The sequence below is a fragment of the Macrosteles quadrilineatus genome, unplaced genomic scaffold (assembly GCF_028750875.1).
Source record: "Macrosteles quadrilineatus isolate MER2022 unplaced genomic scaffold, UCM_ALF_1.0 Scaffold_1__1_contigs__length_201487025, whole genome shotgun sequence".
In the NCBI taxonomy this organism is placed as follows: Eukaryota; Metazoa; Arthropoda; class Insecta; order Hemiptera; family Cicadellidae; genus Macrosteles; species Macrosteles quadrilineatus.
This window is the reverse complement of record NW_026542594.1, coordinates 35,850,270-35,862,833: the sequence shown is the minus strand read 5'-3', so window position 1 is coordinate 35,862,833 and position 12,564 is coordinate 35,850,270. Positions and strand designations below refer to the sequence as shown.

The 12,564-nt window shown below is 34.5% G+C and overlaps 1 protein-coding gene across 3 annotated transcripts in view; it reads left to right on the top strand.

The window, feature by feature from the left end:
- Nucleotides 1-12,564, top strand: part of LOC128982889 (uncharacterized) — a 44,755-nt gene that overhangs the window by 15,854 nt on the left and 16,337 nt on the right. For all 3 annotated transcript variants that reach the window (XM_054401939.1, XM_054401940.1, XM_054401941.1), the window contains exon 3: nt 4,534-4,764. In XM_054401939.1, coding sequence (XP_054257914.1) covers nt 4,534-4,764 — 231 coding nt within the window. The remainder of the gene's footprint in view (nt 1-4,533; nt 4,765-12,564) is intronic.

Below are 12,564 nucleotides of genomic sequence, written 5' to 3'. Positions count from 1 at the left end.
AGACCTGGACCCGGGACCGATTTATTTTTTTGTTTAGAGGTCCCTAGAGGCCAAAAACACCATCCGTTCAAATTCATATATATATATATATATATATATATACTAGCTGTAACCCGCGGGCTTTGCCCCGTTTAACTTCTTAATTTTCAAGATGATCTCGTTTGCATGGCTCAATCACGTCCTGGTTTAAGTTCGTTCGCTACGCCTACTCACCTTTGGGTTGGAGCTCGTTCGCTACGCTCACTCACCTTAAGGTTGGAGCTCGTTCGCTGCGCTCACTTGCCTTCAGGTTAGCTCGTTCGCTACGCTCACTTGCCTTCAGGTTAGCTCGTTCACTACGCTAACTCGCCTCCAAGTTGAAGTTCGTTCGCTATGCTCACTCACCTTTTGGTTGCAAATTAGCTGTTGTCATAAATGTAAAAGAAATCATAGTGCTGCACCCTGTTGGTAATCCTTGTAACTTAAAAGCTATTGAACATCATAGAACAGAACCAACTTGTTTAATTGAAACAGCTGTTAAGATTCATTAATTCCATTTCTCATAAGGTTAACATTGAAAACTCCAGAGCCACTGGGGCGGAGCCGATTGGACGGATCACAAAATTGATGGTGTATAAACCTATTCCATGAAATTCTACACGTATGTATCAAGTTTCGTGGCAATCGGTTCAGCGGTGTCTGGGTTTATCACTGCCAAATATATATATATATATATATACAAACATCCTCTTTTATACTTATAGATTTATATGTGTCCATTAGCACGATAACTCGAGCAAAAATGATCCGATTTTGATGAAATTTGGTACAAACGTGTAAACCTACATTTATTTATTGGAACGAGTTCGCGAACCAGCATGATCGGACTATGGGAACGGGGGTTTATGGGGGGTTTTATGGGGTAAAAATAGGTTTTTCCCATTTTTGACCCTAAAAACACATAATTTTACAATTTCTTTTCAAACCATTTTGTAGAGTGTAAAAAAACAAATAATTTTGTATATTGAAGCGATATTGTGCGCCTAATGGTTACGGAGAAAATTCCAAAAAACTGTAAATTTAAAATTCCCATGTTATTCTTATGGAGAATAAGTCAACTGTTGTAGTTTGCTTGTTTATGAACATATTTTGATCGAATTTGGAAAATACATTCATTTATTACTAAACTATTAACAAAAAAAACACCTTTTTACCCTCCCTGTTGCAGCAAACCTAAGTACTCGTTAAACTAATTCTATTTAAATAGGGAATAAATATGATATTTTTAAGGGGGCATTTTAGTGTAAATCCTATCAGGCTAATAGAAATTCGCTTGTCTGCAGGTTTGCTGCGGCGGGGGTATTTAATTTAATGAATAATTTGTGGTGATATTTTGTGAATTTTTAATAATTAATTTTTCTCTATTTAGGTGGTTTAGGTGAAGTGGTAGAACATTATGGCTATGGTAGATGTGTAATACTATCTAATATATAAAATTCTCGTGTCACAGTGTTTGTCTGCAAACTCCTCCGGAACGACTTCACCGATCGTTATGAAATTTGGTGTGTAAATTCTGTAGGTATGCGAATCGGACGTAAACTATTTCCCGTTTCGAAATTCTTAAAAGGGCTCCGCCCCAGTGGCTCTGGAGTTTCCCATGTTAACCTTATGAGAAATGGAATTAATGAATCTTAACAGCTGTTTCAATTAAACAAGTTGGTTCTGTTCTATGATGTTCAATAGCATTAAAGTTACAAGGATTACCAACAGGGTGCAGCACTATTATTTCTTTTACATTTATGACAACAGCTAATTTGCAACCAAAACCTGGAGGCGAGTGAGCGTAGCGAACGAGCTCCAACCCAAAGGTGAGTGAGCGTAGCGAACGAACTTCAACCAGGACGTGATTGAGCGATGCGAACGAGATTATCTTGAAAATTAAACGTAACGGTACTTTCTTTCCATCGGTCTGTCTTAGGGGAAACCTATAACTTAGGCGATACGAAGTTCGCCGGGTCAGCTAGTATATACCATAAATTTAAAGAAGCAAATTTTTTCAAACTGTGTCCTCTCCCATTGAAAACGCAAAACTTGAGTATAACTGCAATAAGCATTTTATTCCTATATGCCAACCCCGTACGAAGGACGGGTACTCTGCTAGTATATAATAAAACAATATAATAACATTTTATCATGTTCAATTATTGGTGCTGTTTATACAAAATTATGTTCACACTCTTGACATCTTAAATCCTTAAAAACCATTGTAAATAAACACAAATTACACAAGCATAGAAAAATGTTACACTTTTGACTTTTTAAAACATTGGTATTTGAGAACAACATATTCCTTGCCACGAGTTGGGACAGTTGGGAAGTCAGATACAAGAAAAATATATTTTTAAACTAAACAAAATTTAAATATTTGCAAAAATCCATCAAAGATAAAAATGTCTTTGACTTGGACAAATAAACTTGACGCTTCTTTGATTTCATTTAACTTTGATAAAACATGGCTAAACACGCCTTATTTTAAGAAATCAATAATCAATTAGCGGTATAGCTTTTTGGAATTTCGTTTACGAGAAATTTTGTTCCTTATTGTTCCTTATTTGTTCCTTATTGGACGTATGTTGGCTACCTTGATCCTGTCCTGTGTTGATGATTCTGAATGATTCGTCTGCAAGACTGCGAGTTTGAATTTTGAAAGTGCAAGCGATGTAGCTCTTCAGTTCAATTATGTTGTTTGTTAGTGTTTACAAGAAATTCAAAAATATATTTCCCGTCAGTCACATGAAATATATTTTATACCTTTTTTTGTGGTATTTGGAGCAGACTAACTGACCGGAGTACTTGCTAATAAGCAGATTAATATAACATTAAAGATAGGTTTTGTGTATCGGTATTACCTTTAAAACTCTTATTTTTTAATAACCTAAATGAAATATTTATTGTCTGAATATATTTAAAAAATCTACACAAGTTATTTACCATTCCTATAAGGATTTACAAATATGAATCAACTAATCACTCTGAAACAGATCTACATGGACAAAACATAACCTAAAATTTGATGTTTGACTTTCACTCGTTTGATTTTTGTCTAAGTTCTAGTTTGATAAAGATGAAGGTTAACATTTTTATTGTATGTATAAGTTTTTTATCAACCAAGTTGAACGTTTTAATTTTATACGAGTCTTATTTTTGGTTTATTCTTTTCTAGACTAGAATAATATTATTCACAACACTGATATTAATATTTTATCATTACAAACTGGTTTAGGCCTACCCTAGTTGTAAGTTTTATGAAAGTTAAAATTTTGATCTTAACTTTAAAAAGTATTTTAATTTCATTCATTATTTTGTAATAAAATATTTTTTCTATACTAATTTGTACTAGGCTTATTTTATATCCCTAAAATTTTACACTGCTACGTCTGCTACCACAATGGTTTATAAAGTTTTTTGGATTTGTAACATTACTTGTTCAAGTTTTTTGAAGTCATAAAATTTCATTATGAGTTGGTAGAAGTTTTAGTAATTGAGTAATTTTGTATATATGTAAAACTAGCTATGTTTTGTTAATGCAAGTTTATAAATACTGAATTGAGTATGACTGCAGTGTAGTATAATAATTTGTAGATTTTTTAAAATAGTACAGGAATTGATTTCTAAAAAAAAATAGTTAGGAAATCTATGTTAAGCAGTTGGAAAATTTGAGGCTTCTCCCCCCCCCCCCCCCTAGAATTTAACCAAGCAACGCCACTGATGGTATTCATTCAAATGGACTTTTTGTTTCTATAGCACTGTATTTAGTAATTTGCTAGTCTACTGTAAATAGTTGGTTATAAGTATAATGTCACAGTTAAATTCCTTTGTTTCAATTTTTGTAAAATAATTGTGGCTACTTGGCAATCTATAAGACCAATGTAAAAATATTAAAATTTAATTTAAAGTTTTTAATAAAAAACAAAATTTTCCAGAACAGAGCCTGCATAGCTGTACATCACTCAGAGTCAATAATACTTATATTGGCTTCTTTTTACATAAAATACAATAAATAATACTTGGTTTACAGAACTATCATGCAGCATTTCTCAATAGTATAAAAGTCAATCGCCTACTTTGTTCCTTTTTAGTAGCAACTTGATCAAACACTCCTTTTACCAACAAGGGTTGAGAATAATAATGTAGGCCTGGATAACATTTTTATATAAAAACTTGTATGTTTTTAGATGATGTAGATTTTTTTAAATGTTTCTATTATTTCATATAATTAACTTCTAACACTTTTAAAACCATGATTTGTTTACCAAAACCTTGTGTCTGGCATACAAGTTTTGAATAGCTTCTTTTGATAAAATTTCAGATTATCAGAAGTACTCGACTTAACTAAACATTCCACCCTTATGACAGAAGATTTTCTCCTTCTGTAAGGGAAATTCACAAGCACATTTTTGTTATGAACCAATATTTTAATTTGCCTAAAATTACAACAAAATCTGTTGGCCTACCTTAGGAGTTAGCTTAATTTAGCTACTTAATTGATTTCAGCCACCTCGTCGTTCCTATGAAAGGCCAAAACGTATTCGATATCACAGTGACCATGAAGAAGAGAGTGAGGAAGAAAATTGTGAAAGTCAGGAAGGTGCTAAGCATGACGAATCCCATGAACAAGAGCTCAAGAACAAACCTAGTAATAAGAAGTATTATCACAAGAAAAATGTGTCGAAGATGTTTAAAGCTCCACATGTTCCTATAGCTAAACAAAGGATTTTAAAAGAGGTATACCTTAGTTTAAGGCCATTTTACATCATTGGTTTAATGTGTAGAAAGTTAATTAACGTCACTTATGAGAAAATCACATTATAGATTTTAGTATGTTAACACATTATTCAGTGATGCGCTACCTCCTAAGGGGGACGGCCCGTTAGGAGTCAGATTTTTTTCCGACTTCTAGCGGGTGCCCCCCTGAGAAGGTATGACTGTAATAGCAATGCAAATTCAATGCACCTTTGAATAGCTGTAATTTTTGACTCGGTTGTCCGATTGAGTTCGGGTTTGCGGCATTGTATTTTACTAACTATGACTTTTAACTTGATGTGCATATCAACCTAAGCTTTTATTTAAGATTTTCTTCTTAAAATATTTAACATTTATAACATTAAATATTTCAAATATTATTTAATATTTCAAATATTTAAGATTACTCTTTGAAATATTCCACCGTCCCGAGACTTTTTTTCCACCCTGTGTATAGTGTAAAACACAGCTCCTATCACTGCGAGGCACTTCATAGTACATGAAAAAGATAAACATGTAAGATATATCGGATCAGTTGCTGAAAGTCTAATTCCCGGAAGGTCTAATTAAACCTTCGACACACATTTTGCAGTTTGTACTTGTTGCTGAGGGTCTAATCTGGTAGTATGTCGAAGGTCTAATTCCCGGAAGGTCTAAGAGTACAGTCAATGCAAAAAACTCATCCACTGATACTGTTTTAGACCTTGCGGGATTAGACCTTGGGCACATAATGTAACTTTTTTAAATAAATGTTTATAAAATGAGAGTTGCTGAAGGTCTAAGATTCGAGTCCCGGAAGGTCTAATTCCCTGAAGGTCTAAGATTCGAGTCCCTGAAGGTCTAATCCCTGAAGGTCTAAGATTCGAGTCCCGGAAGGTCTAAAATTCGATTCCCGGAAGGTCTAAGATTCGAGTCCCGGAAGGTCTAAGATTCGAGTCCCAGAAGGTCTAAGATGCGGGCGGGCATTGCGTCGCCATAGATGAAGGCTATACAAGCAGGCAATAACGCAACAACTTGAGTTGTAATTATCGATATGTTTCATTCACTCCAAGATGGTTCACTCCAAAAAGTAATTTTACAAATTATTTGCCTGTTCATTCACTCCACTGTTCATTCAATCCAACAGGTACAGTTAGCTGTATAAGTAGACTAACAAGTAAAGAATATAATTTTTGAATTTTACTGTACATTTTATACAATATCAACAACATGTTTTATAATTAACTAGTGTCCCTGTTGCTCGAAATCGAGCAATTGCTAAGTATTACAGGCGTTATTTTAAAACAAAAAACAGTCATATTTTTTTATGACTATAAAAGATTCGACTCAAAGATTATGGAATACTCAAGATGTACATAACAGATCGATATAATCAACATTTCTTGTAAATATGTTATCATTTTTCTAAAGCTGATTTTGTTTTTTAGTGTTTATAACACACATTATTTCTATTTCTTCCCCTTGGTGGTGTTCTATGACTTTCCTATGTTTCCATAGTTTGCAAATCGTCTCTTTCAATGATTACTAAGAAATGCAGCACAGTGTTAATTCAGTTTTCTTTTTAGTATATCAATTTATCCAGGCTCTCTCGTTTTTTCCCATTGTAATAATTACGCCAACCCAAATTCAAATCGTAACTATTTCATTTCAACCGAGTAAGTAAATGTTTGTGGCAAACTAACTGTTAAATTAGCAAACCTATTGACTGTTTACAATTAACATATGTTCTTCTCTTCACTTTTAATTTCTGACAACAGCTGGAGTTTCATAACAATATTTGTTTCCCATGTTAATCTTATGGAGAAATACGAAACTTTAAAGGGCCCCAGGGCCTCACCCTCTAATTATTTCCCTAAAAAGAAAGTTTCATGCACAACTTCACGTTACGCTCTTTCCAATGACACCAAGAACATGTAAATCGGTTCAGTAGTTTCGGAGGAGTAATTGTCACAAAAAACCTGCTTGCGTATTAAATAAGTACGAGAGCACGCCCCGTGGTCGAAAAATCGACCAAAAGTATGTTTTGTGCAAACTTCTCTATTTTCGCCCCACATTGTAAATAAAACATATGATTGGAATGTCTTCCATTTGGTTTGATTTTCTGTTTATATTTTGTTGTTATTTCGTCATCACCATAGCAACCCATAAGACCCATGTTAATTTTTTAAAATTTCAAATTCATCTTTTGTGCTTTTTTTTAGCCTATTTTAATTTATAAAGGGATTCTGCACACCTACAGGAAAATAGCTTTCTAACGGTATGCGTAGATTTTCCCTACGATACACACGAGCTGAGAAAAAAGGTTTTAAAGAAACATGCTTGCCTATTAATATATAGTTATAGATAGAGATTTAGATACATATCTAAATGCATTGGAAATTCTCCGAGTACGTAGGTCTGCTGCTCCAGGGTATTGAAATCAAATTTTGCAGTGTTGATTCAATTAAATAGTATATTTCATTACAAGGACCGAAAATGGCATTTTCCGACGTGCGCTCAAAGCCAAACACAGGACAACCAAATTTCACGTACGAGGCAAAGCGAAGCATGTGAATTTTGTTTTCACGTACGAAGCGACGCCGAGGACGGGAATAATGGAGCAAGTGTCGGAAAAAGCTTTTCGTACGAATTATGTACGATACTTTACATCACGACACAAAAATACACACATTCGGAATAACATATCTCAGTAGGAATAAAATAGTTTTAGACCACTCTTTACCATTGAAAATACACTTCACAACTTACATATATGGTTTCATAATTGTAGATTATTTAGATGATAAATAATGTATAAATAAATACTTCGTCACGTTGGTTAACTTAATATTTTGTAATTTTTACCAGTGTCTAAGCTTTCTGTATTCCTCTTCTTATCCTTCCCGTGATTTATCCGGGGAAATGTGATAAGTTAAGCTGTTTTCATGAAATCTTCAGTAATGTTAGGCATACTTTGAAACACTTTGTTAAAAACACAACAAAACAAACTACGGTAATGCCTGTTTCTGTATGGATTTAGATTTAGCAACAATTAAAAAGCTGTTTCAAATCATTAAATTAAACCGTAAAAACACTAGCGCGTGCAGTGAATAAATGGATTTAGAGCGAGTGAAAATCAGCTGATTGATTTTCCCTCGCCCTAAATTAGAGCTTGAGAAACGGCTACTTTCATTGATTTCAGCTGTTATAAAAAATAGTTACTTTCGTTACGGAGGGATGAAAACAATATTTTCCTACTAAAGGTTTTACTGTTGATTATTGAAGTTGGAACCAGTGAATTGAATTTTGTTGAAACAGGGTATTTTTTTCTTTTAATACTGTACACAACTATCTAAAAAACATAATAGGCCTAATGTAAAAAATCTAACAAATGTTGACTTGACATTCATTTCAGGGGGGATATGGAGCAAATAATACAAATTGTTTTGACTAACAACCACATTGTTTGTTGAAATAGTGTTTAATGTATACACAACTAGTAACTATATAAAATTAAAAAATATTTACAGGAAATCCACATATAAAACAAACTTAACTGAATACAATAAGATAAATCAATTTCCAACTAAATCCGAACTTTGTCATGTGAAAATAACTAATTTTACAATATAAAAGTAAAATAATACTTGTACACTTATAATATATATATATTTGTTGACAACTTGATAAAGAGCAGCACGGTTTCCAAAAAGGGAAATCCACCATATCAGCTGGTATAGAATTAATTCAAACAATAATAGATTCAGTAGACAAAGGGCAAAAAGTGGTTGGTATTATTTCTTGACTTGACTAGGGCTTTTGACAGTGAAAAACTATTAATTGCATTGCCTAATTTAGGAATTACTGGCTAAGAGTCTATAGGTCAGCCGCTTAGAAAGCGTCCTCGTCGTAGCATTGGTGCGAGAGAGAGATACCGAGCTATGGGAGTGAGACAGAATATGGCTCTTCCCCCACTCCACTGCCACCCCACCACCACCCTTTATTTTATTTTACCAAATCATATGTTTTCTTATAATTTTCCAAAGACTTTTGAATGACAATCATTAGGAATCAGCATTTAATATATAACACTATTATTTAGTTTTATATATCCAAAATAGCGTTGTATTCAACACTGAATGAATATTCTGTAGTAGTGTTATACAATATAACACTACTATTTAACCAAAAAAAAGTAAAGCAGTAAATACTTGATTGGCTGATTGGAGGAGTGGGGGATGTGCGTGCACACACCTTCTTATATACGCCTTGCCATCCCGGGTCCAGAGGTATTTACCATGAGTACTACGATGATAGCTTATACCCTATATAGGAAATTCACTAAAAGGCCGTCACTAAGATGTGTGATCGTTACTTGCGATGGTGGCAACACCATTATATGCTAATTGCAGTCGCGTTATTTGCGTCTTACCACAGCCACCTCTAATACATTACCTCTAATGTAATACAATACCTCTAATACATACTCTAATACATACTAATTACCTCTAATACAATACCTCTAATGTATTAGAGGTGGCTGTGGTCTTACACAATCGTGGCAACATCCGCGATAATCTCCTGCGATTATCTCAGCTTCCATGACTCTTTGTGATTGCGGCTATAGGTATCTTAATCGCGGCGAGATTCGTGATGATTGTCCGTTTATGGGCTGTTTTATGGGGTAAAAATAGGGTTTTCCCATTTTTGACCCTAAAAACGCAGAATTTCACAATTTCTTTCTAAACCATTCTGTAGAGCTTAAAAAACAAATAATTTAGTATATTGAAGCGTTATTATGCGCCTAATGGTTACGAGAAAAATTTAAAAAAGTTGTAATTTTAAAATTCACATGTTATTCTTATCGAGAATAAGTCAACTGTTGTAGTTTACTTGTTTATGAACTAATTTTGATCAAATTTGGAAAAAAACATTAATTTCTTACTAAACTACAGTACCTTTTAACATTTTACATAAAAAACACAATTTTTTACCCTTCCTTGTTTCAGCAAACCTACTCGTTAAACTAATTCTATTTAAATAGGGAATAAATGTGATATTGTTAAGGAGACATTTTAGTGTAAGTTCAATCGGGCAAATGGAAATTCGCTAAGTCTGCAGGCTTGCCGCGGCGGGGGTATTTTATTGTTAGTTCTGTACGTCCAACTGTAGAGGTTATGTTTTGTTTACATTTTGTTTCTTGTTATTTCAGTAATTTAAAACCTCATTTCGGCCTTTATTGAAAAAACCACCTCAAAATTTCTAAAATCTTTAAACAATGTTCCTGGTGCATTAACTTTTCATCTTGGTGAAGCAACTGAGAACAGGAGGCTACGTCGAAGGCTCCCTCAAGATCTATTGGATGAATGAAGCCTAAAGACTATTAAATTGTTCTCTAAATTAATTATGTTACAGGGTGACTCAGGTTTGGGCGAACCCACGATGTTATTATAGTTAATTTCTTATTAATTTTGTTAACACTTCTGTGTATAATGTCTACATTGAACCAGAAATAAATGCTGTAAAAAAAAACCTCATTTAACCAAATAAAACGATTTAATCATAAACAATAACTGGTCTTCTAGTTATATTACCATATAGTAAAGCACAAATCATGAAAATAACCCTAAAATAATAGAAACAAAATGTTGTCTACCCCAGCGATCAGTGTGGACGTACATGAACTAGACACGAAAACAAATCTACAATATTTACAATGGGATGAGGAGTCTACTTGTTTTGCTTAGTCTATGTTGCAACTCAGTGGCAGTTCCGTGCTTTTATTTATTAATTCTGCATGGAGAGGTTCTGTCGTGATTATCTGTATGGATAAACACCATTAAACAGATAATTATTCTAACTAATCTGTAGGGATGAAAATTAACCTCAAAATTCGTGTTACTGAGCAGTCAGACATGTTCGGCAAGCCGCTTGTTTTCGGGTGGGCCTGCGAGGACTGTTTTCCACAGCAGTACGAACTCTGTCGAATGTTCGTTGTCTGGCATCCGATCTGACTTTGGTCGGCCTTTCAGCTTCCTTTTCAACGCAGAAGCCGTTGTTCTAAAGTTAGTAACCCACCACATTATTGTTATACGCAACGGAACATCTCCATGTCGCCTTAATTGAAAGAATGCACGACACTGCTTATGCTGCTGAGTTGCAATGAATGAATTCAATACTTTTTAAAAACGACTCCATAACAACCGCACGTAGCTCAGGCGACCACTGCTCTATGACTAGAAAAAATGGTATTGTGTAGGCTTTCCAATGAGCATACTCACACCACTTTCAGACAACCTGTCGCTGAACAGTGCTCTGCAGAAAATGGTTCGTTTTTTTGCCGCACCCTGTACTGTATAACACTATGACTATATTCAATATTGAATACAACACTATATTGGATATAAAACGCTTAATAGTGTTTATATTCAATGCTAACTCGTAATGATTGTCATTCGAAAGTCTTTGGGAAATTACAAGAAAACATATGATTTGGTGAAATAAAACACGTTCAGCTTGCACGTGACGTCACTATCCACACACCTTGTGAAAAAGGCCATTGGCGGAGAGGGGGAACGTACCCTCCCTCTCCGTTACCTCCCCTACATGCGCTAAAAATTTTGCGCAGGTCGTTTTCTAAACAGCCGACCTATAAGTGGTTTGAATCATATTTGGGAAATCGGGAGCCATTTGTAGAAATTGAGCACACCATTAAATTCAACAATAAAAAAAATCACTATTACTATATCCGGAAGTTTAACTCTTAAAATTTAAAAATTAAACACGGAGTACCACAGGGGTCAATTTTAGGACCTTTATTGTTTCTTTGTTACATAAAAGGGCTACCTGACTTACTACCCGTAAACAGTAACGTATGTTTATTTATAGTTATGGCCCAGCAACTATGCCAATAACAAAAATTAAAGTATCCAATAGCAATGATATAATATAAATAAGGATTTTTTTTATATCTCCATCGTACTTGTAATAATGAGCTAGCAAAAAAAAGACGTGAGAGTTATTAAAACTATCACTAAGAATATTACAACTCTTAAAAGTTGTTGCGTTATTGCCTGCTTGTGTAGCCTTCATCTCTGGCGACGCAATGCCCGCCCGCATCTTAGACCTTCAGGGACTCGAATCTTAGACCTTCCGGGACTCGAATCTTAGACCTTCCGGCACTCGAATCTTAGACCTTCAGGGAATTAGACCTTCAGGGACTCGAATCTTAGACCTTCAGGGAATTAGACCTTCAGCAACTCTCATTTTATAATAATTTATTTACAAAATATACATTGTGTGCCCAAGGTCTAATCCCGCAAGGTCTAAAACAGTATCAGTGGATGAGATTTTTGCATTCATTGACTGTACTCTTAGGCCTTCCGGGACTTAGACCTTCGACATATTACCAGATTAGACCCTCAGCAACAAGTACAAACTGCAAAATGTGTGTCGAAGGTCTAATTAGACCTTCCGGGACTTAGACCTTCAGCAACACTCCCGATATATCTCGAAATCCACGGAGAGCAGCATGGCATGTCATGGACTCACATTTAGAGCTGTTGGTTTTTATTTTGTATCACTACATGCTGTAAAAAGTAAGTGTACGCGGTACGGGTAGTCTTTCCATGTAATACAGTATTTCTGAAAAAGAATGCCGGAATTTGAATGACTGTTGAAGATAACAATATTGTTGTCAACAATATCATCGAGCATAAATCTGTACACTTACGGTGGTTGGCGGGTTTAATCTGATGTCTTAAATGAATTTTGTAAGCCCAAAGTCTCAATCTTTCAAACGAA